This window comes from Trypanosoma cruzi, genomic scaffold, assembly GCF_000209065.1.
Source record: "Trypanosoma cruzi strain CL Brener 1047053516609 genomic scaffold, whole genome shotgun sequence".
Taxonomy (NCBI): domain Eukaryota; phylum Euglenozoa; class Kinetoplastea; order Trypanosomatida; family Trypanosomatidae; genus Trypanosoma; species Trypanosoma cruzi.
This window is the reverse complement of record NW_001849464.1, coordinates 80,237-101,945: the sequence shown is the minus strand read 5'-3', so window position 1 is coordinate 101,945 and position 21,709 is coordinate 80,237. Positions and strand designations below refer to the sequence as shown.

The 21,709-nt window shown below is 47.0% G+C and overlaps 9 protein-coding genes across 9 annotated transcripts, besides 67 other annotated features; all 9 read left to right on the top strand.

Moving 5' to 3' along the window:
* Tc00.1047053506543.113 (hypothetical protein, conserved) lies at positions 1 to 168 on the top strand (the record flags this gene model as incomplete). Its single annotated transcript, XM_805344.1, has 1 exon — positions 1 to 168. A coding segment is annotated over one exon (168 nt), but the record flags the coding sequence as incomplete, so codon positions are not given.
* Positions 1 to 11,282: a sequence feature (heterozygous, Esmeraldo-like haplotype).
* Positions 209 to 232: a microsatellite.
* Positions 244 to 268: a microsatellite.
* Positions 344 to 406: a sequence feature (CT-rich).
* Positions 502 to 525: a sequence feature (AT_rich).
* Positions 616 to 711: a microsatellite.
* Positions 774 to 817: a sequence feature (CT-rich).
* Positions 847 to 903: a microsatellite.
* Positions 1,083 to 1,112: a microsatellite.
* Positions 1,118 to 1,162: a sequence feature (A-rich).
* Positions 1,296 to 1,352: a sequence feature (A-rich).
* Positions 1,459 to 1,487: a microsatellite.
* Positions 1,520 to 1,588: a microsatellite.
* Positions 1,619 to 1,671: a microsatellite.
* Positions 1,949 to 2,012: a microsatellite.
* Positions 2,177 to 2,213: a microsatellite.
* Positions 2,469 to 2,500: a microsatellite.
* Positions 2,545 to 2,565: a microsatellite.
* Positions 2,566 to 2,617: a microsatellite.
* Positions 2,775 to 2,800: a microsatellite.
* Positions 2,822 to 2,864: a microsatellite.
* Positions 2,944 to 2,966: a microsatellite.
* Positions 3,048 to 3,092: a microsatellite.
* Positions 3,260 to 3,279: a microsatellite.
* Positions 3,345 to 3,367: a sequence feature (AT_rich).
* Positions 3,382 to 3,438: a microsatellite.
* On the top strand, positions 3,464 to 5,881 carry Tc00.1047053506543.100 (hypothetical protein, conserved; the record flags this gene model as incomplete). The annotated part of the gene is made up of 1 exon (XM_805343.1): positions 3,464 to 5,881. One exon carries the CDS (start codon positions 3,464 to 3,466, stop codon positions 5,879 to 5,881), a length of 2,418 nt encoding a protein of 805 aa, XP_810436.1.
* Positions 6,258 to 6,335: a sequence feature (A-rich).
* Positions 6,541 to 6,582: a sequence feature (T-rich).
* Positions 6,777 to 6,847: a microsatellite.
* Positions 6,885 to 6,912: a microsatellite.
* Positions 6,985 to 7,036: a sequence feature (A-rich).
* Positions 7,130 to 7,150: a sequence feature (AT_rich).
* Positions 7,154 to 7,185: a microsatellite.
* Positions 7,230 to 7,275: a sequence feature (A-rich).
* Positions 7,408 to 7,491: a sequence feature (T-rich).
* Positions 7,533 to 7,554: a microsatellite.
* Tc00.1047053506543.90 (hypothetical protein, conserved) lies at positions 7,809 to 8,657 on the top strand (the record flags this gene model as incomplete). The annotated part of the gene is made up of 1 exon (XM_805342.1): positions 7,809 to 8,657. One exon carries the CDS (start codon positions 7,809 to 7,811, stop codon positions 8,655 to 8,657), a length of 849 nt encoding a protein of 282 aa, XP_810435.1.
* Positions 8,956 to 8,994: a microsatellite.
* Tc00.1047053506543.70 (hypothetical protein, conserved) lies at positions 9,225 to 11,294 on the top strand (the record flags this gene model as incomplete). Its single annotated transcript, XM_805341.1, has 1 exon — positions 9,225 to 11,294. One exon carries the CDS (start codon positions 9,225 to 9,227, stop codon positions 11,292 to 11,294), a length of 2,070 nt encoding a protein of 689 aa, XP_810434.1.
* Positions 9,773 to 9,877: a microsatellite.
* Positions 11,283 to 11,403: a sequence feature (haploid, non-Esmeraldo-like haplotype).
* Positions 11,404 to 12,438: a sequence feature (areas not merged during assembly with more than two copies in the genome that could not be assigned to a particular haplotype).
* Tc00.1047053506543.50 (hypothetical protein, conserved) lies at positions 11,660 to 12,154 on the top strand (the record flags this gene model as incomplete). Its single annotated transcript, XM_805340.1, has 1 exon — positions 11,660 to 12,154. One exon carries the CDS (start codon positions 11,660 to 11,662, stop codon positions 12,152 to 12,154), a length of 495 nt encoding a protein of 164 aa, XP_810433.1.
* Positions 12,358 to 12,384: a microsatellite.
* Positions 12,410 to 12,433: a microsatellite.
* Positions 12,439 to 12,457: a sequence feature (areas merged during assembly that could not be assigned to a particular haplotype. This can correspond to areas where the two haplotypes were merged or to regions with more than two copies in the genome that were merged during assembly.).
* Positions 12,458 to 14,276: a sequence feature (areas merged during assembly that could not be assigned to a particular haplotype. This can correspond to areas where the two haplotypes were merged or to regions with more than two copies in the genome that were merged during assembly.).
* On the top strand, positions 12,471 to 13,358 carry Tc00.1047053506543.40 (hypothetical protein, conserved; the record flags this gene model as incomplete). The annotated part of the gene is made up of 1 exon (XM_805339.1): positions 12,471 to 13,358. One exon carries the CDS (start codon positions 12,471 to 12,473, stop codon positions 13,356 to 13,358), a length of 888 nt encoding a protein of 295 aa, XP_810432.1.
* Positions 13,414 to 13,490: a microsatellite.
* Positions 13,759 to 14,643, top strand: Tc00.1047053506543.30 (hypothetical protein, conserved; the record flags this gene model as incomplete). Its single annotated transcript, XM_805338.1, has 1 exon — positions 13,759 to 14,643. The coding sequence occupies one exon, from the start codon at positions 13,759 to 13,761 to the stop codon at positions 14,641 to 14,643; it is 885 nt and encodes a 294-aa protein (XP_810431.1).
* Positions 14,277 to 16,515: a sequence feature (heterozygous, Esmeraldo-like haplotype).
* Positions 14,851 to 14,924: a sequence feature (A-rich).
* On the top strand, positions 15,169 to 17,538 carry Tc00.1047053506543.20 (hypothetical protein, conserved; the record flags this gene model as incomplete). Its single annotated transcript, XM_805337.1, has 1 exon — positions 15,169 to 17,538. The coding sequence occupies one exon, from the start codon at positions 15,169 to 15,171 to the stop codon at positions 17,536 to 17,538; it is 2,370 nt and encodes a 789-aa protein (XP_810430.1).
* Positions 15,530 to 15,578: a microsatellite.
* Positions 16,516 to 16,695: a sequence feature (areas merged during assembly that could not be assigned to a particular haplotype. This can correspond to areas where the two haplotypes were merged or to regions with more than two copies in the genome that were merged during assembly.).
* Positions 16,696 to 21,709: a sequence feature (heterozygous, Esmeraldo-like haplotype).
* Positions 17,714 to 17,766: a microsatellite.
* Positions 17,866 to 17,893: a microsatellite.
* Positions 18,019 to 18,052: a microsatellite.
* Positions 18,056 to 18,087: a sequence feature (T-rich).
* Positions 18,146 to 18,186: a microsatellite.
* Positions 18,431 to 18,493: a sequence feature (A-rich).
* Positions 18,718 to 18,742: a microsatellite.
* Positions 18,804 to 20,501, top strand: Tc00.1047053506543.10 (hypothetical protein, conserved; the record flags this gene model as incomplete). The annotated part of the gene is made up of 1 exon (XM_805336.1): positions 18,804 to 20,501. The coding sequence occupies one exon, from the start codon at positions 18,804 to 18,806 to the stop codon at positions 20,499 to 20,501; it is 1,698 nt and encodes a 565-aa protein (XP_810429.1).
* Positions 20,584 to 20,623: a microsatellite.
* Positions 20,648 to 20,710: a microsatellite.
* Positions 20,746 to 20,786: a microsatellite.
* Positions 21,059 to 21,088: a microsatellite.
* Positions 21,196 to 21,224: a sequence feature (AT_rich).
* Positions 21,278 to 21,363: a microsatellite.
* Positions 21,412 to 21,438: a microsatellite.
* Positions 21,489 to 21,529: a sequence feature (AT_rich).
* Positions 21,546 to 21,585: a microsatellite.
* Positions 21,673 to 21,709: a microsatellite.

Genomic DNA, 21,709 nt, shown 5'->3' with positions numbered 1-21,709 from the left:
CACCGGTACACGCCACATTCTACACCAAATCATCATCACCCTTACTACGCTGGAAGTACCGCGGCAGTAAATGTTACTGTTGGCAGTGCCAGGACCATGACGAGTCCACTACCAGTGTGCGTTGGTCAAGAAACGTGGGGCAATCCACCGCGGCAGCTGCATCCATGATAAAAAGGAAGTAGAAGACGTTGCGTGAGGGTGCGTGGTTTTTTGTTTTGTTTTGTTTTGTTTTTTCCTTTTTTTTCTCTCTTTCTCTCTCTCTCTCTCTTATATCAAAAAGCACCATTATTACTGGAAGGGCAAACACAGACGGAAGTAAAGAAAACTTGAAAAAAACGCCACCAAAGAAAAGAAAAAAAAAATAAATAAATATAAGGAGAAGAAAAACGTGAAAGAAAGAAAGAAAACTGAAAGATATATTTACATTTGTATTTACATATTTATTTGGAACAAAGAGGAAAGAACATCGTTTAAGTCAAAAAAAAAAAAAATGAATGATGCATAAATAATAAAATAAAATAAAAAGGAAGAAAAGACGAATGAAGAGGAAACATCGTCCAAGAACGAGTGAATTATTGCTACAGAGGGAAGTGAAGAGACAGAGAGGCACACAAAATACATTTGTATGTTATATATATGCATATATGCATGCATGCATGCTTATTTTTACTTACACATTATATTATATTACATATATGTCATATACATGTAGAGAGAAGGAGAGAAGTGTAAACTTTAGAAGGAAAGACGGCTGTAAATTCCTTTGGATAAAAAGAGAGAAAAGAAGGAAAGAGAAAGAGAGAGAGAGAGAGAGAGAATACAGAAGAAATATGGAGGGGGGGGGGGAAAATAAAAATAAAAACAACAAGAAAAAAATAAAAATAAAAATAAAAAGAAAAGTAACGCAGGCATATGGGCTAAATTTAATGCAAATGAAGTGTTCTTTTTCTTTTTTTTTTTTTTTGTGTGTGTATATATTTATATTTCCTTTGCGGAATGAGAGAGAGAGAGAGGGGAGGTAACGGCAATGAAAGGGAGCGATTATTCACGTACTTATATTTTGTTGTTATTAAATCTTACTTTTATTATTATTATTGTTGTTGTTGTTGTTGGCCCGTCTTTTTCTTTTTTCTGTGTTTTGTGCGTTTTTTTTTTTTTTTTTGTCCTGCAGGGAGTGTAAAATACACACAGTGAGGCCTACATGTGCTTCCGTGCAATAATGACGCATACGGACATGCAGACATGCAATTATTATTATTGTTGTTGTTTACTTGGTAGAGAAAATATCAAACCTTTTTTTTTTTTTGTTTTTTGTTTTCTTCTTGTTTCTTCTTGTTTTTGTTTTTGTTTTTTACTTGGACATTTCCCGTGTGTTACTGTTTGGCGCCTTATTTATTTCCTTTCTTTAATGTTAATTTGTTGATGTTCCACTCCGTTTCCCTCTCACAGAAGTTACGTTGCTGCTGCTGCTGCTGCTGCTGCTGCTGATAATGTTGATAATAATAATAATAATGATGATTACATTCATTTATATATTTATATGCGTACATGATTATTTTATATATTTTATATATATATATGTAAGTATTCTTGTTGTTATTTTGCTTTGGATGTGTGCTTTTTTTTTTTTTTTTTTTTTTTGTTTTTGTTTTTGTTTTTGTTTTTTTTCTTAATGAAAAGAAATTAGAAGGATGTGAATAAAGACATGTAATTAACCGCCTGTCTTTTGAAAATATTTATATATACGTTTAACATGTACACATTTCTACGCACCAGATGTTTGGCTGCAGCTACATTTTTGGTGCGTCACTGGGCGGGAGTGAAGGAAGAAAATATTGGGACAGGAGGGGGGGGGGGCGGGAAGAGAAAAGAAAAAAGCCAAACAGAACAGAGTGGGGGGGGAGAGGAGAGGGGGGGAATAATGCACGTGACGTGGAGGGATGTTCGATTTTTTGTTTTTTTGTTTTGTTTTTGTTTTTACATTCTTTTTTTTTTTTTTTTCTTTTTTTTTTCTAAATGTTATATGCATTTACGTACGGATGGGGGGAGTGGGAACCGTTTTTTTTTTTTTTTTTTGACTTGTTTTTGAGAGGAATGTTGCGCTTCTCACTTCCACTTGTATTTATTTGCGCGTGACTTCCCCTCTCCACCCCTTCTCTTTCTTTCTCTCTCTGCCTCTGTCTGTGTGTCTGTGTGTCTGTCTGTCTGTGTGTGTTTGAGGTGGCGGTGGATTTCTCCATGCCTCTTTGCCCCCCCACAGTACACCCGGGCACCCATGACACCTGCATGTATATGACGTACCGTGTCTCCAGCTGTGGGCGGGGTTGAACCCCTCTTCCCTTCCCTTCCCTTCTGTGCCCTAACCGCTGCCGTCACGCGATTCATTGCCGCCCCCATCTCCCCGCTGCTTTTTTTTGTGTGTGTGTTGTTTTGTTTTGGGACTGAAGGGAGGGGAGCGGAGGGCGTCTTTTTTTTTTTTTTTTGTTTGTTTGTTTGTTTGCGCTTTTCACTTCTTTTTGCCGTGCGGGAGTGGAGGGGCGACGGCAACAACAACAACAACAACAAAAAGAAAAAGAAAAGAAAAGAAAAGAAAAAAAAAGAAATGAAATGAAATGAAGTGAAGTCGGGTAAGAAGGAGGTGGAGGTGGACGGAAATTTATTTTCTGTTGTTTTTTACTCACTTGTTTGTTTCTTTTGTTGTAGGAGATGTACAAGCAGACATTTAACTACAGATGAAGAAATGGATGGGTGATGGGATTTAAAATATGCTTACATGTGTGTGTGTGTGTGTACGTGTGTGCTGGTAATTATTCCCGACTGCTTTTTCTTTTTTTTTTCTTTTTTTTCTTTTTTTTTTTTTGTTTGATTGTTTTATTTGCGTGTATGTATACTCACGTGTGCGTCATTTTGCACGCCCACAAGTTTTTGTAATCTCTTTTGATGTTTATTTATTTATTTATTTATTTTCAACCTAATATTTTGTTGTTTTTGTTGTTGTGCCTGTGTGTTTGGCTCTCCCTTTACCGTTGGAATGAAATGAAGACACATTTTTTTTTTTCTTCTTCTTTTTTCTTTCTTTTTTTTTTTATTTTGGCCGCTGTCCGCCTATCCCCCTTTTCGTGTGCATTTGCGCACGACGTTTGGTTGAGCCGTGAGGGGAAACAAGATAGCATACAAACGCATAGGTATACAGGCATATAGTAGTGAGAGGGAAAGAAAGCGAGAGAAGAGAAACCGTTTTTTTTTTGTTGTTGTTGTTGTGGTGGTGGTGGTGGTGGTTGTTTGTTTGTGTGTGCTTTCTTTTTCTGCCTCCTCATCACCGACACACGGACAGACAGACAGGCATAAATATATTTATTTATTTATACATACAAATTACATAGCAGCCAGGAGGAACAGCAGCAGCAGCAGCAGCAGTAGTAGTAGTAGTAGTAGTAGTCAAGAAGAAGCCAAGGGAGAAAGCATGTCAAAGGCATTGCCGCCCATTAAACCGTTGTCGCCGCGTGGGCGTGATGCGTACAACGGCTCTGGGCGTCCCCGGACGGCCCTACAAACTCCGCTCACCCCTCCGGAGGGGAACGCGCGAGTCCCAACAGCGACAACAACAACAGGGACGGCTCAATCCTCCACAATACGTGTTCTCTCTCGAGAAGTGGGGTTTTCACTGGGCCCGGTGCAGGATCGTTTCTTGCCGCCGTACAACGACCTTGAGGATCCACACCTGGCGCAGTACTGGGCCCGCCGTGAGTTGCTCATAAGAGAACTCGCCGAACGAAGGCATGAGTTGCAACGACAACGGCGGCTGGAGCGGAGACGCCGCGAGATGTTACGTCGGCGTTTTGAGCGACGTCGGCGGCGAGAGTTAGAGGATCTTTCTGCCAAAAAGGGATACGCGTCGCATCGGCGAGAAATGGAGGAAGAGGAGCAGGAGCGGCAGCGTTCTGCGAGAAGGCGTCAGCCACATCCACCCCAGGCCAACAGATCCTTCAGCGGTAGAAACCGATCATGGAGACGAGGGTATGACGTTTCCGCACGCAACAATCGGCCCGCCACGGCATCTTGTGGTGCAATTATGGATTACAGTAAGAAAACCCCACTTTCGCAGAGACAAACGAGTGCGAGGAAAGCCAACCAAGAATCATCTCTCCACACAGCCGTGCATCATCGTCCATCCAAGGAAATGCCCACAGAAACGAAGAAGACGGCAAAAACGGACACGTCAGCACACAAAAAAACAGTAAATTCAGCAAAAGCCGTCGCGGCGGCAAAAATAAGGGCCGCCGCAGCAAAAGCAGCGGCAGACACACTAGAGGGGGAACCCAGCGAATTTCAATCTTCCCTAAACACACCGATAAGGTGTAAATACCCACAGGAGGCTGACACGAGGACGGAAGCACCAGCGCAACCAAAGTCTTCTAAAAAGGCCGATGTATTCAGTAATTTCACCGCATCCACATCTTCTTCATCTTTATCCTCGTCGTCATCATCGCGCAGATTCAGAAGAAATGGAAGGCGGCAGCGGAACAACAAGTATAACAGCAACAAAAAATCTGCGGCATCCGCCCGCTCCGCCAAAAAGAGGGCAGTGTCGCCACTCTCGTCACAGGAGGTCCAGGCTGTGGTGAATGCAAGGCATGCCACGCCAAGTTATGACGAGTACGACGATGAATATGAGTCCGAGACACCCGCTTCCCCCAAGAAGCGGCCCGCGGTGCTCTCGTCACAGGAGGTCCAGGCTGTGGTGAATGCAAGGCATGCCACGCCAAGGAATGACGAGTACGACGATGACTATGAGTCCGAGACACCCGCTTCCGCCAAGAAGCGGCCCGCGGTGCTCTCGTCACAGGAGGTCCAGGCTGTGGTGAATGCAAGGCATGCCACGCCAAGGAATGACGAGTACGACGATGACTATGAGTCCGAGACACCCGCTTCCGCCAAGAAGCGGCCCGCGGTGCTCTCGTCACAGGAGGTCCAGGCACAGGTGGATGCAAGGCATGCCACGCCAAGGAATGACGAGTACGACGATGACTATGAGTCCGAGACATCCACTTCTGCTAATGAGCAGCCCGCGGTGCTCTCGTCACAGGAGGTCCAGGCACAGGTGAATGCAAGGCGTACCACGCCAAGGAATGACGAGTACGACGATGACTATGAGTCCGAGACATCCACTTCTGCTAATGAGCAGCCCGCGGTGCTCTCGTCACAGGAGGTCCAGGCACAGGTGAATGCAAGGCGTACCACGCCAAGGAATGACGAGTACGACGATGACTATGAGTCCGAGACATCCGCTTCTGCTAATGAGCAGCCCGCGGTGCTCTCGTCACAGGAGGTTCAGGCACAGGTGAATGCAAGGCGTACCACGCCAAGGAATGACGAGTACGACGATGACTATGAGTCCGAGACATCCGCTTCCGCTAATGAGCAGCCCGCGGTGCTCTCGTCACAGGAGGTCCAGGCTGTGGTGAATGCAAGGCGTACCACGCCAAGGAATGACGAGTACGACGATGACTATGAGTCCGAGACACCCGCTTCCGCCAAGAAGCGGCCCGCGGTGCTCTCGTCAAAGGAGTTCCAGGCACAGGTGAAATATAAGACTTCTTCAAGTTCCTCCATATCTCGTAGCAGTACGAGTTCGCGTTCGGGTGATTCAGATTTGGATGAGAGTGGGCGGGGGGACCCTTATCACGAGTTGGGTGATGCTTCAGGAAAACTGAAGGGAAACCAGAAAACAAAAGTGACTGCCAGTGCTAACGGGTTAGGGCCAGGTGTATCTTTAAATAAATCAGCCAAATTTTCTACTTCGTCCCCAAGGAGCAATAAAAAAGAGCTCAGTGAGAATGACCTGGTAAAAGACTCTAGTTATGTTCACGACGAGTATTAGCAATCCCTAGGTCGAGCACACTAGTTAAAGAAAGTGTCTTTTTTTTTTTTTTATTGTTTTCTTCTTTGAAGACGTAAAAGAAAGATGGAAAATCGGAGGATGAAAGGAAAAAGATGAACGCTGAGCCGACGTGAGGGATCTAAAAGTGGTGATGCGGCAGTGCACATTTGCTGGAGGGGGGTGGGCCAGTAGGGGCGACGTGCCATCGCTGCTCATCTATAAACGAAATGCTCGAAAGTTAAACTGTGTGAGTGAGTATGTATATATATATATATACATAGACACAGATGGACAGAGAAAAGAATAGGAGGATGGTGAATTGCTGCTCTTAGAAATTCATTTGGATTTGTCTGGTTCTTCTACCTGCCACCACCTCTTTTTTTTTTCTTTTTTTTTTCTTTCATATTTCTTTCTTTCTCTTTCTCTCTCTCTTTTTTTTTTTTTTTTTTTTTTTACTATTTGTATCTTTTGCCTTGAAAGTCATTATGTAAACATATTTATTTACGTCTTTTTTTTTTTCCTTTTTTTTGTTTGTTTATCCCTTTTGGTATTTGTGCGTGGGGATTTTTTTTTAACTTATTTTATGTGCTGATTTCATGTGGATCGCGTGGGAGGATGGCAGTGAATTGACAGGAAGACAAACGAAGAATGGTGAAGGGAAGAAAGAAGAAAAAGAAGAAAAAAAAAAAAAAAAAGGAAAATGGAAAATGGGGGAATATTGGCAGGAAAAATACAGCACAATATTGGGTGGAGGGGGAGGGGAGCTGTGCAACAGGCAAGAACTAGATATTTCTCATGTAAAAATAAAATCAAATGAATTAAGGAGAGAAGGGAAAGTATGTTGAGGGAATGAGGCACATATTGACACAACAACGCAGACAAGGGGGGGAAAAAAACATACATATGCATATATATATATATATATATATGTATGTATGTATGTACATGTATGTATGTATGTATATAAGGAAAGAAAGTCATTTTAAGAGCAAAGGAAGAAGATATAAATAAATAAATAAATAAATAAATAATGGGTTCGCCCTGTTCTGCTCAGAAACGGAAGTAAACACAAAAATTGTTCTTATTTTACCCAACCGTTCTCATTCTTTTCTTTTTTTTTTTTTTTTTCCTTTTTTTTCCTTCTTTCTTCCTTTTCGTCCCTGTCCCTCCACCTTTCCCGTGCCGCCTCATTTCCTCCCCTTTTTATTACATATCTTGGTTACTTGCATTTGCCTGTACGCATCCCTCTTTTTTTTTTTTTTTTTTTAAGAGATTTATTTATTTATTTATTTATTTATTTATTTGTGTGTGTGTGTGTGGGATGTTGTTATCGTCTTCGTCATTGCCGTTTCTTTTTTTCTTCTCCTTTTTTTTTTTGTTGTTTTCTTCTCTCTGTGGTCTTCTCCTGTTCGTGAAAGGAAATATTCACACAATTCACATGTGCTCCGTCACGGTGGCCACATCCACGTCCGTCTGTGCCTGCCGGCGTGAATATGTAAACAAGCGAGGGGGAGGGGGGAAAGGGCAAAAAAAAAAAAAATATGCAAAAATAATAATAATAATAAAAGAAAAAAAAAAAAAAAGAAAAAAAAAAAAAAAAAAAAGGAAAAGTAGGATGGGCTCCACACGTTTATTTCGTTGTTGTTCCTCCTTTTTTTTTTTTTTTTTTTTTTGTTGCCCCTGTGTTTGTGTGTGCCTGCCTTCTTTTGTTGTTGTTGCCCACTCACCCTCTGCGTTTGTGTGTTTGCTGGCCGTTTTTTTTCTGTCTCTCTGTGTGAGTGTATGTGTGGCACTCTTTCCTTTTCCTTTTCTTTTGTTTGTCTCTTGACGCTGCCATGCCCACCGCACACACACACACACAAAAAAAAAAAAAACGAGGAGTTGTCATCACACGCCGGTCTTTCCGTGATTGGGACGAGCGGAGAAGATGAGTAGCGATCCTTTTCGGGATGCACCCGCCACGGGGGGCGAGGGAAAAGGGGTCGTGGAGGGCATTCGACAGCGACGGGAGAAGCTCGAGCTCTACCAGTCCCATTCACACAAAATGAAGTCACTCATGATGAACAGCGCGGGGATCCGCAGTGGGTTGAGCACAAAAAACGAACGCGCGCTGAACCCCATATGGACGAACTTCCCTACAAAGTGCGTCAAGCCCATCCGCTCCGTGGAGGAGATGCGGGAAAAGTTGCAGTACTTCACGAAAAGTGATGATGTGATGGTGGTGCGGTACCACCAGAATCGTTGCACCGCCTGCAACGCCGTAGACAAGAGCTTTGAGTTTCTCTGTCACCAGAGCGCCGACCGACTTCCAAATCTTAAATTTTACGAGATCAACAAAGACGAGGTGCCGGAGCTGACAAAAAATCTTGTGCGCTACCCGCAGGTGAAGGGATTTAGTGGCGGGCACTGGACGGACTTGGAGTTTAAGCCTCCCGCCGATTTTCGCGAGGAATTGTACATGGCGGTGGAGAGGGAGGTGAAGCGTCGCAAGGACGAGGCTCGGCCCGTCACGGCGCTCGAGGCGGAGGAGATGTATTTTTCCGCCGCCGGTCCCTCCATGCTGGAGGTGCTCGAGGAGTCCATTGTGAAATTTTACGCCAAGTCGCAAGTGCGACTGCATAACTACTGGAAACAGGTCTCGGTGCGGCGATCGTGGTTCTTCAAGAAGTTCATTGAGCCTAAGGTTGAGGAACGCTTGCGGGAGGAGTGGCAGATGAAGTCGTTGTTTGGAGAGAAGATTATGTACGGCCCGGAGCCAAAAATAGAGGAATTGTGAGCAAACAGAATGTGAGAGTGGGTGGGGGGACAAAGCAAAAGAGGTGGTGAGGGTGGTATGAAAAGGGGGTTGGGGGTTAGGGAGTCACGGCCCAAAGTCTCCGCCAAACACGGAACTAAAAGATGCCGCAAACCAACTGGATGCAGGTGCCGTTTAAACACCGTGCGGTGCAAGAGGGGGAGAAATGGAAGGGTTTTGAAAAACACATATCAGTGGCGTCAGGGAAATGAATATCGATATGTTTGTGTGTACGTATATTTATTTACCTGTTGTTGTTTTTATATTTGGCGCTGTGTCGATTATTATTATTATTATTACTATTATTATTATTATTATTTATGTGTTCATTTTGTTGTTGTTTTTGTGGTTAACTCCGCGCACAGCGGAAAAGGAAGCAAACAAATTGGGACATTTTTTTGGCGTTTCTTTTGGAGCCGTTGCTGGTGGTGGTTTTATCTGCTGTGTGATCCGCGAATTGATACTCGCTATTCCGAGTGGTGGGGTTGCAGAACACACACACACACACGCAGGACAAGACAGCGCGCGTAGGCGGTTAACAGGACAGCAATGTTGTGTGTGGATGCGGTCCACCGTGATGTTTTGGTTGCCAAACGCCTTGCAGCATCCTCGGAGACCCCTGCGCTTGGGAGACCCACGCTACCCCTCGCACCGGGTTCTCTCCCTATCACGGTGAGTGATCCCTTGCCGCATTCGAATGGAACGATAGTGGTCACGATTCGTCTTGAGCGCGCTTTTGCAGGCAGCAGGCAAGCGGACCCACACCCCGCATCCGTTATAGTGCGTATGGAGTGGGAAGTTTTCTTCAGCGTCGCGTACCCTAAAGAGCCCTGCGTGTGGCGGCTGGTTGATGGGCTTCCAGCAGAAAGCAGCACGGATGTCGACTATCGGGTCGTCCGCCTCCAGTCATTTCTGATGGAGGAGGTGCTGTCGCGCCTGCCAAAGGCAAAAAAAACGTACCTCGCTGCGTACGTGGGGGAAGCAGGTGGCGGTGGTGCCACGTATAACCGCCCATCACGGGGTGACACCGCAACATTGCGGTCCCAAACCGAATTATCGACAGGCACCACCTTGGCGGAAATGTATCCAGGCCTGGGCAGCAGCGGCAGAAACAACAACAATAACAAAAAGAGGCAAAATAGCAGCAGCTGTTCTAGACAAGACAATAGCCATAACAATGGCAACAATAGCAATAGTAACAAGGGCGCCGTCGGAGTTGTCGTGTCGCCATTTTTATCCGATTTTGCATTTCTCTGTAGTTGGTGGTCTGCACTGGAGCTCGATGTGGGTTGCATCATTTCAGAGCGTCAGAATTTTATACTTCGCAACATCTCCAGTGGGAGTATGGTCTTACTAGAGGAAGATGCGGGTAGTTGCCGTTACATCCGACAAGGTCGTGGGGTGCATTTTCTGGATGAGGTCGGGGGAAACAGAGTGCAAAATCCTGGACGTGGGTTCGCGGCTGTCTTCATGCCCCGTGGCGATGTAGTTGCATGGGGACTGCGGCAGCTGCCACAAATTGCAAAGAAAAAAAAGGAAGAGGCGAAGAGCAAGACGGTCACTGGCACGGCAAATCCCTCAATATTGGGAACAGCGTCCCATGAAATGGTACCACAAAAATGTGGGGGAAGCTGGAGCGGGTATTACACGGACTACATGGAGGCATCTGGACGGCTTGGGTATCATAATCAAGATGATCAGTACCACTTGCAAAGCCGACGCGCACAGCAAGCGCTTCGAATTACTTCGGTCCGAAGCGACATGGCTGGAGCGGTGCTACCTTCTCTGCTGGTTTCGAGTAACATTTTGCGGACAGGAGTCTACGAACTGAATGACGTCTGTCTTTATGCAAATTACCCATCTGTGGCTTTGTGTCAGAATGCCCTGATTTTGCGGGAGGGAAAGGCGCTCAAAGATGTCTCAAATGCATTTCTAATGTTGCGCCATTTAATAAAAGGGGTATCGCCGCATGCACCTTCGCGGTATGCATTGCAGCTGCTAGCTCCCGCGTTACATGAGCTTGTAAAGAGCATGCAGGAGCAAAGGAAGCCGTTTTGGGCGGGGGTGGCTGTCTGCTGCGTGTTATTGCCGGCGATCCTAAACGACCGACCCATGCCGTTTGAAATCACCGCTCATTTGATTGACCCCGTGGAGTGTTATCGTTGTGTATCGATAGTTGCTATGATATTTTCCACGGTAGGGGCGACCAACAAGTTCCGTGAGGCAGAACTAACAAGAAGCGCCATCCTTAGCGCATATCGTTGTAAAAAGTCACCCATGTCACTCATCAGGAAAAGTGTGGATTGTGAAGAATCTAAAAGCAACAGTGGTAAAATCCCACCTGTGTACCAAATACCGATCACCGAATGTGCCGTCTGCGGGATGCCTTTGCTGCGGGACACAAGACGGGGAAATGGCACCGCCACCGGTAATCCGTTCAACACGGGCCTTGGAAGTGGTGATGATGCGGTCCTGGCCTCTGCAAGAAAAGACGGGTGTATCATTGTTCAGTGTGTCCGCTGTGGACACGGAGGCCACGTTGCGCATATTCTTGCATGGTGGAACGATAAGAACGTTCGCTGCTGTCCCAAAGGGTGTGACTGTCTTTGCATTTACTGAAGCTCAACGACAAGTATCCGTGACTTTTTGTGTTGCTGCTGTTCCTTCTTGTCTGCATCACTCTTGGTTTACATTGGTGGCGCGACACGTCGGGGCCGGCATTGCATCCGCCGCGGTCCAGGTTCGATCCGCTAGCGCACTGCGCTACGCCCCACGGCACTTTACTCGGCTATGCCCTCGGCATTCCCGCCTTCAGCAATTGCCACCGGCGCTGGAATTCGAAGTCGCAGGCGTTTGTCACACTTGAGCATCCACACGACGTGCGGCAGGAGCCGTTTTTGTTGGGGACTCTGCGATCCCGCAGCACCGGGATCCGCTGGGTGGCGGCGGAGTTCATTGCCCGCACCTACTACCTGCACCGAGGCATGTCCTTCATCTATGGGGCGCCAGATGCCCCCGAGTACTGGTCGGCGCTTGAGTTCCACGGGCCCATGGTGAGGGAACGGGAGTACGAAACTCTCGAGCTGCTGAACTCCGCGGAGGCCACGACGGCGAAGGAACGCAAGCACCTCGCGCCACGGGTCCTTGACGTCGTTGTGTGGTCACCGATGGAAGAACGCGACCTGCCCGAGGGCCACATTGCCGTTGTGGTGCAGGTGGAGGATGATGTGGAGGCCGCGGGAGGGGAGGACCGACTCCGCGAGCTTCGGAAGTTGCGGCTGCAGCCCCGGTTGTTGTACATTGCGGAGCAGAACTTTGACAACACGCACTGGGGATGCAAAAACTACTCGCGCGTGCTGCGGTTCCAGTGGCGAAATGGCAGGGAAGCGGTGCTGCAGGACCCCTTGGAACTTCCGATCATCGGTCGAGTGCGCCCCGGGAAGCCGAAGCAAAATACAGATGTGGAAGACGATCTCTGACGCACCGTGTATCGGCGTTTGTGCCGCGTGCGACAGACTCTGTTGTTGCTACGCCGCGAAGCCTTTCTTGGAACGCAGCGAGCACGTGTACGCCGGTGTCTTCCTGAGCAAGCACGTGAGTGTGGACGTGAAACAGCAATAGGGCCATGCTCCCCGTATGCATCTTTTTTTTTTTTTTTTTACAAGCGGGGATGTGGATATATTTTGTTTGTTTGTTTGTTTGTTTGTTTCATATGGTTGCTTGTGTTTTTTAAGTTTTTTTTTTTTTTTTTTTTTTTTGGAATGTTGTTTGAGTAGAAGCCAAAAATAACATACAATGGCCGCCGGATTCATGGAAAACAAATCGCTTGGAAGAGTTGCATGTTTGGCTTGTGTGCTGATTTGCGGCGTCTTACTTCTATGGGGATGGAGGGGAAACAAAAGGAACCCTCTTTCGGCGGAGGGGGATCCGCTGTTTGACCCACTGAAACACTGTCGCACGAGGTATGGCACAATTCTTGGGTATGCTCTCAGTGTCCCGGCTTTTAGCAACTGCCATAGAAGTTACAGTGCAGAACGACTCGTAATTACACGTTTTGGTCATCCAGAGCTTGTTGCTGACCACAACGATGGTTCCAAGGGGAATTACTGCTCGGGCAGCCCCTGGTCATCCATGGAGTACACTGCCCGCATTCTCTTTCATTACAAAGGCATCAAATATTTTGAGACGCCGACACCGCAAGAGGTGTGGTCGACCCCGTACTTCTTCAACCCGCTAGAAGCAGCGGAACGTGATAAGGAGCGACGGTATGAACCAGTCAGAGTTGCAAACTACGAGGAGGCCGCGACGGCGAAGGAACGCAAGCGCCTTGCGCCACGGGTCTTTGACATTGTTGTGTGGCCTGCACAGATGGAGCATGAGCTCCCTGAGGGCCACATTGCCGTTGTGGTGCAGGTGGAGGATGATGTGGAGGCCGCGGGAGGGGAGGACCGACTCCGCGAGCTTCGGAAGTTGCGGCTGCAGCCCCGGTTGTTGTACATTGCGGAGCAGAACTTTGACAACACGCACTGGGGATGCAAAAACTACTCGCGCGTACTGCGGTTCCAGTGGCGAAATGGCAGGGAAGCGGTGCTGCAGGACCCCTTGGGCCTTAAAGTTTTGGGGCTGGTTCGAATTGGCAAGCGTACCGTCATTTTTGAAGACGAGGATGGTGGTGATCTTTAACACCGGTAGAGAACTTTGCCACGGAGTTAAAGCAAACGTTATAAAAAGAAAAAAATGTTGTTGTTGTTGTTGTGGTGGTTATTTTTTATTATTATTATATGTTTGTTCTTTTCTTTTTGCTGTGTTTTTATTTTGGGTACTGAACTTATGTGAATATATTTTTCCCACAAAGAAACACGGACGATACTATTTTTACAAACCTGGGCCTTTCTTTCTGCATCGTGAAGGTGCATGCTTCTTTTCCTGTGTGACAAATCCCACACATCCATGTGCACATGCTTTCGTGCCGCTATAATATACGCCCAACGTGTAGCTGCTCTTTTTTTTCTACCTTTTTTATTATGCGGCAGTTTGGTGAGAAAAGGATTTGAGACCTTTTACCACAAAGGCGTAGTCCTCCATGATTCACACAGCTCGAAAGAAACAATTTGGGCTTTCCGCCCTCGCGCTTTTTGTGTTGCTGCTGTTCCTTCTTGTCTGCATCACTCTTGGTTTACATTGGTGGCGCGACACGTCGGGGCCGGCATTGCATCCGCCGCGGTCCAGGTTCGATCCGCTAGCGCACTGCGCTACGCCCCACGGCACTTTACTCGGCTATGCCCTCGGCATTCCCGCCTTCAGCAATTGCCACCGGCGCTGGAATTCGAAGTCGCAGGCGTTTGTCACACTTGAGCATCCACACGACGTGCGGCAGGAGCCGTTTTTGTTGGGGACTCTGCGATCCCGCAGCACCGGGATCCGCTGGGTGGCGGCGGAGTTCATTGCCCGCACCTACTACCTGCACCGAGGCATGTCCTTCATCTATGGGGCGCCAGATGCCCCCGAGTACTGGTCGGCGCTTGAGTTCCACGGGCCCATGGTGAGGGAACGGGAGTACGAAACTCTCGAGCTGCTGAACTCCGCGGAGGCCACGACGGCGAAGGAACGCAAGCACCTCGCGCCACGGGTCCTTGACGTCGTTGTGTGGTCACCGATGGAAGAACGCGACCTGCCCGAGGGCCACATTGCCGTTGTGGTGCGGGTGGAGGATGATGTGGAGGCCGCGGGAGGGGAGGACCGACTCCGCGAGCTTCGGAAGTTGCGGCTGCAGCCCCGGTTGTTGTACATTGCGGAGCAGAACTTTGACAACACGCACTGGGGATGCAAAAACTACTCGCGCGTGCTGCGGTTCCAGTGGCGAAATGGCAGGGAAGCGGTGCTGCAGGACCCCTTGGAACTTCCGATCATCGGTCGAGTGCGCCCCGGGAAGCCGAAGCAAAATACAGATGTGGAAGACGATCTCTGACGCACCGTGTATCGGCGTTTGTGCCGCGTGCGACAGACTCTGTTGTTGCTACGCCGCGAAGCCTTTCTTGGAACGCAGCGAGCACGTGTACGCCGGTGTCTTCCTGAGCAAGCACGTGAGTGTGAACGTGAAACAGCAATAGGGCCATGCTCCCCGTATGCACGTCTCTTTCTTTATATTTGAGTAAAATTCTATGAACATGAATGCGTTTTTGTTTTATTATTTTTTTTTTATTGTATTTTTTTGTTGTTGTTGTTTGTTTGTCTGTTTTTGTTATTTGTATAATTCTAGGCCAGCAGTGATGTTAGATGATTTGTTGTGGTTGTTTCTGTTACTTGATGCGGAGCGGGTATTCCTTTTTGCTGTTTGTTGGAAAAGGGGCACGAGCCAAGTCTTTTAAATCATTTTTGTCCTTTGACCTTACTTTGGTACTATTTCTATCTTTTTTCCTTATTGAGTTTTTTGTTTCTGTGGGTTAGGGTGTGTGGGGAGGAGTGAGTTTCCGCTGTGGCCGCATTTGCAGTGATGCTCAGACTAGCCCTACAGCGCTCAGGCGTCGCTATCGCAGCCTGCTACGCAGTTCCCTCAGCCGCCATGTGTGGAACTGCGTGGTCGGCAATGATGGTGACAGCAGCAAGAGCAGCCAGATTTGAATCGAGACGCTACAGGGCGTCTAGCGCCCCTGCAACTACGCCGCAAAAGAGTGCTGGCTCGAGTCGGGGTCATGGGAGTGGGACGTCGCATGCAGGCAGCGGACACGCCACGGGCAGTCCATCCACCGCGGGGCACTTGAGCGGCAATAGCAGCCATAACGGAACGACGGCATCCATGACGGTGTCCCATGCATCTGGCACCAATAACAACAACAGCAATAACAGTAATGTTTGCAACAGCGGTGGGGGCGATGGTGGTGGGAGCAGCGGCGGCGGCAATGGGAATATGAATAACAGCGGTGGTGTCTCCTGGCTGAGGCGAAAAAAGCAGACGAAGAAGGTGTTGAAACGAAAGACAGGTCTGAAGAAAAAGCAAGTGAAGAGATCGGTGTCAGTGGCAAACACGGCGTCTGCACACATAGGCGGGGGAGCATCACGCAATGCGGCGAGTGGCGGGGCCAATTCAACTTCTTCCACCACCCCTACCGTGACCGCGAGTGGGGCGGTAAATTCTCGTCGCATAAAGAGAAAGCTCGAGCCGAAGAAAAAAAAATTGGCGACACCTAAGCTTCGTGTGTGTGTTCTCAACAGTAGTTACGAGGGCAGCGACTCTGTGACGGCTGATGTTGACAACTATCATTGCAGTCCTGCGCACTGGGTGAAAGACAAGAAACGGTATACGTTTACGGAGGTCTCCTTGCGGAAGAGCGAGTCCTATCTTCGGGTGCGGGAATTGGTGACATCAAACAACTTTGATGTCTTTTTCAATCTTTGTGATGGTGGGAAGGATGAGAAGCGGGCGGGCGTTGAAGTGGTGGAGGCGCTTGAGGAACACAACGCTGCATTCACGGGCACAGACTCGCATAGTTTTGAGCCCAGCAAGATTGACATGAAGCTCCTCGTTGGTGCCGCGGGTGTGAACACGCCTAATTTTGTGCTTCTGGAGAGCACGGAGGGGCTGGCAAAGAAGTGTCGCCACCTGCGGTTTCCCGTCATTGTGAAACATCTTTCCGGGTACGCCTCTGTTGGCATTCACAAGGATAATCGCTGTGACACTTTGGATGAACTCAAAGTGAAGGTGCGAGCCTTTTTGGCGGAATTTAACCACGCGCTCGTCGAGGAGTTTATTCGCGGCCGTGAGGGCACCGTTCTCGCCTGCGCGGACCGCGGGAGCCTTTTCGGTGTGAAGGTCTTTAAGCCACTCATGTTTAAGTTTTTACAGAACGACGATGATTTTGCATACTTTGAGAAGAAGTGGACGATGGAGTGCAACGAAAACGCCTACAGCTTCCTGCCGCACAACGATCCCGCCTACCCGCACATCATTGACACGGCCCGCAACGCATTTCGTCACATCATGAATGGAGTTGGTTACGGCCGTGTTGACTTCCGCATTGACCCAAAGGGCGACGTGTATTTTTTGGAGATTAACCCAAACTGTGGGATGTGGTACAATCAGAAGGACGGGGGTGACTTTGCGGATGTGATGGTGCAGGGCGATAAGTCATGGGACCATGACCGTTTTATCCGCAACGCTATCATCCGTGCGGTGCGGGAGCAGGCGGCACGTCGCCCGTGGTACTTCATCAGTCATGACTCCAAGGGGAACTTCTCTACACGTGCAAGCAAAACTGTGCGCGCTGGTAAAAGTCTGTTCAGCGACGCCATTCACCCCATTCCTGTCGTTGCTCAGGCGCTCTACAAATTGGGCGAGGAAGACCCCACAGTTGGCTGCGTCATTCTTCGTGGAGATCGACCGCACCAGGCGGTGGCAATTCGGCACTCGTGTGAACCAAATATGCAGTTTATGCAGGGTCGTACGCTCACTCTTGTTGCGAAGCGCACAATAAACGTGGGAGAGGAATTGACTGTCGACTACGCAACGCTGTGCGATGAAAATATGCCACCCTTTGCGTGTAGCTGCGGGACAAGTAACTGCCGAAGTGTTATTTTTCCTTCGGCTCCCACGCCACGGACGTTGGAGGGGAAAAACATACGGCAGATGTTGCGGGAAAAGAAGAAGGCATGGTACAAGGAGAAGGAGGATCGTGAAGCGGAACGCATATTAAAGAAACGGGCCTCGAAGGGAAAAGGCAATAGCGGCTCCTCAGCCTCATCCCCATCATCATCGCCTTCCGTTTCAAGCACATCCGCCGCAGGCGTGTCGTCTAATGCTGCTACTGGCGTCAATGGGAGTAGCAGCAGCGGCAGTGTGGCGCATGGCATAAATTCCAAGAAGTAGGAGTGTTAAGGAATAGCACTTGAATGATTAGTATTATCCTCATGATTTTTGTCTTGTCTCGACTACTTTCTCTTGTGGCTGAGATCTTATTTCCATAGAGATGTGGTTTTGTTAGATGGTAACCATTGAAGCAATGAAGTTTGGAAAAGAAAAAAAAAATTATATATGACATTCCATATATATATATATATATATATATATATATATATATATATATATATATATATAGAAGGAAAGAGAGAGAAGGTTGTGGCGGTGGGGAACTGGGGGTGTTGTTTTGGTGGAACTGGAGGAAGCTTAATTATATTTTTGCCGATGTCACAAAGAATATATACATATATATGTATATATATATGTTTTTTTGTGCGTTTATTTCTCTTTTCAATGTCAGGTGGTTTTTGTTGTTGCTGTTGTATTCTGTGGGAGTAAATCTTCCTGCATTGTTGACTCCAAAATGTCCGTCAACGGCTTTTTCCCAACATATATATATATATATATATATATATATTTATATCTCAAAGAAAAAAAAAAAAAAAAAAGGGAAGAAAAGGGGTTTTCTTTGTGCGCTGTTGATGATTGTTTCATTGACTCCCTAAACCCCCTATTTTCTCCTTCCCTGTCCCTCTCTCTCTCTCTCCCTCTCTCTCTGCAGGTGTGCATGTTTCGGTGTTGTTTCCAGCAATACTCCCGAGACATGACATCTGTCGGGACATAGATTTATTAGTACAACCTCAGGAGCTCCCCCGGAAGAATACACGAGCGCGGGAAAATACACACACACACACACCGGAACGACATAAAGAAAGGAAAAAAGGAAGAAAAAAAAGAGAGTGAAGGAGCGTGCATGAATGCTTACTGAAAAGAGAATAAGGTCACATTGCTGTTGGACAAATTCTTTTCCTTTATATCTTTATCTTTGTCCTTATTTTTTTATTTTTATTTTTTTTTCTTTCTTACGTGTGCTATTGTGTTGTCACTTTCCCACTCGTGCTGTCTGTGGCTGCTCCGAAAGATGTTGTGGGAGGTGCACGGGCCACCTGGTTATGCCTCATGCATGCGTGATGTGATGTTTGCGACCTCCACCAAATATACGTATTTTTTTTTCTTCTTCTTTTGCGTATGGCTTAAGAGCCCAGCCACGCGGCAGAGTGGAGACAGCAAGAAAGAAAAGGATTGGAATATTATTATTATTATTATTTTTATTTTTGTGAGTGTGTTCTCATTTGTCTTGTAGAAAAGAGGTAGAGTGACTGGGAAAGGCAACGATGGGTGAGGAATGTCATTCGTTACCGCTCGATGTTAGTGATCGCTGGATGCGGCGGTGTGGCGTGCGGGAAATAATCAATCATCTCATCATGGACCTCGTCACTGCGCACCCGGAGGATGTCATGGGGTTTATTCATGAGTGGAGTGCGCCCCGGCGGACGGGTGGGCCCACGCACACCGGCACCTCTTGCCCTGAGGGTGCGCAGCGAGAAGAAGCGGTATCGAGTGAGCGGAAGCAGAGCCATTTTTCTGAAGAGCCGGCAAGTTTTGAAGAAGACAAGGGTTGCGTCGAGGATGAAAATAAGGACGCCGGTGCGAGGTTGGTCCGTGCAACAGAACCGACGGTGCAGGAGCTAAGTTCGATTTACCCCGATCCAAGAGGGTCTCCTTTTACCCCTCTGCTGAGTGAGGAGGAGTTAGAAACCTACTTTCGCCGCAGCTGTCCTGTTTCTTTGGGCAAAAACAGCTTGGGCATATGTCTTGGTCGTGGCAACTATGGTTTTGTGATTCCCGCCATAGTTAAATCCGAGGCGAAGGAGGGGGCGGAACAAAAAAATGAAAACGAATATCAGAGCGATACAAACGCTCTCTCCGGTGTAGGAAATGGTCGCCTGGTCGCTATAAAGGTTAGTCGTATACAGGCGGTTTGGTCACTGGACGAGGCTGAATCCCTGCGCCGCGTGACGGTATGTCGACAGTCCTTGGAAGACGAGGTGCAAATGCTGCAAAAGGAACTAAATGCGCTTCGTGACGCCGAGGCAAATGATGCCCTGCAGTCCCAACAGGAAGAGCAGCAGGCGGCACACCCAGGATGCAATGTTTCAATGAGCCTTCTTGAGTCCCGCCTGCATGCTCAGAGTTTCTTGTTGCAAGGGGCTCGACTTGTGACCAGTCTTGTTGGGGATATCATGTACGATGTTAAGAGGGATGCTTTTTGGTTTCCGCTTGAATTCTATCCCTCTTCACTGAGGGAATGTATCCAGGCTCGTAGCAAACTCTGCACCGGCTCCCCCCCGTCCGACTCTTCGTTCCCCGACATTTCCTTAAACGACTTGGGTGAGACGGTCATGGCGTTGCTTTTTTCCGTGCAGGAAATTCAGCATGTGGCACGCAGCCTCTGCCGTGCGTTACAGTTTCTTAATGCCTCCTGTTCTCTTTGTCATCTGGACGTAAAGGTCGATAACATCCTCCTTTCCACCCCGTGGGTCCCCGGTGGGCCGGAGTTGGGCAAGGCCAATTCACCGCCTGCGGGGGAGTTATCTGGCGCCCAAAGCAATACCGCAGTGCCAACGCTGCCCCAAGTTGTGTTAGGCGACCTTGGACTTGCACAGCCCCTTGATGCCCCCATCATGCAGCTTGGGGACTTTAGCACCATGGCACCGGAGGTCTATTGGGCCTCCGATTGTGGCAATGCAAACTACGCGGCATACCGCACATCGGTATTTTGCGCATCCAGCGACATGTGGAGTGTCGGGTGTGTTTTGCTGCAAATGATCAATGGACTTGAGTATAGCTCATGGGGGGCGTCGGACATGTTTGCTGCGTTGGAGGAAAACTACGTGTCGCCTGCTCTTCGGCACCCAGAAGTGTGGCCGATGGAATTGAATGACTTCATCACTCGGTGCTTTGAACGTGACCCGCGACGCCGTATGCATGCTGGCGATGCACTTCGTCACCCATTTTTGCTGTTTCATTAGTCACACTCCTATTTTCTTTTTGTTGCCTTCCCCCCTCCCCCTTGCGTTTACATACTCTTTGATTTTCTTTACTTTTGTTTTCTGTTGTTGTTATTGTTGTTGTTGTTTTGTTTTGTTTTGTTTTTTAACGGCGTCGCTGTTGTTTTTATATATACATAAATAAATAAATAAATATATATATATATGTTATATTATATTATATTATATATTATTATACGTCCTGTCTCCGCTCGTGCAACCCCTCTTTTTTTTTTTTTCCTTTTTTTTTTTCTTTTTTTTTTTTTTGTGTTGTTGTTGAATTGCCGTCTTTTCTTAAATGCAAACGAGAAGAGAATGACAGTGTTGTAAAGGCACTTCTTTTTCCTTCAATGTTTCTCCGTCTCTCTATTTTTGTCTGTCTCTGGTTGTGTGGCTGACTGTGTGTTCACTGGGGAGTATACATTGGTATGTATTGGAAAGGAGGAAGAAGGAGCGCCGTTGTTTCTTTTTTTTTTTTCTTCTTTTTTATTTGGGCCCGTTGTGTCCAAAACACTTTTACACTTTGCATCTGGATGTCGTTTCCTTTCTTTTTTTTTTTTTTTTTTTTTAAGGGAAAGGGGGGGGGGAGGGGGGGATTGTGTTTGTTTGCATTTGGAGAGAAGGCATGAAAGGAAAAAAGTGGAAGACACGTTTTATTGAAAAGAAAGTTGACAACTTTATATATTTATATATTTATATATTTATGCGATACATAAATAAAATTATACAAATTTCTTTTTCTTTTTCTTTAAATTTTATTTTATTTTAATTTATTTTTTTATCTTTTTTTTTGTTTTGTTTTGTGTTTTTGTTTTTGTTTTTGTTTTTGTTTTTTTTTTTCTTTGGATTGTGTGATTGGCTGCCGTTTGCTGAGGGTTTTGTCATGTGTGGATCTCTCTCTCTCTCTCTCTCTCTCTCTGTTTCTATGCACGCCCGAGGAACTGACATGTATGTTAGTGGGGAGCCGACAATATATACATATATTTATATATAATATAAAATATAAAATAGGAGAGATTTTTTAAATTTTCCTTTTTTTTTTTTTTTTTTTTTTTTTTTTTTTTTTATCCTTCCATTTACTGTGCTCATTGGGCGGGTGTATGTATGCGGCAGTATGTATTCTCCCTATCAGTGTGTGCGCGTGGTGGGAGGATTTCTTTATTTATATCTTTTTTTTTTTTTTTTTTTTT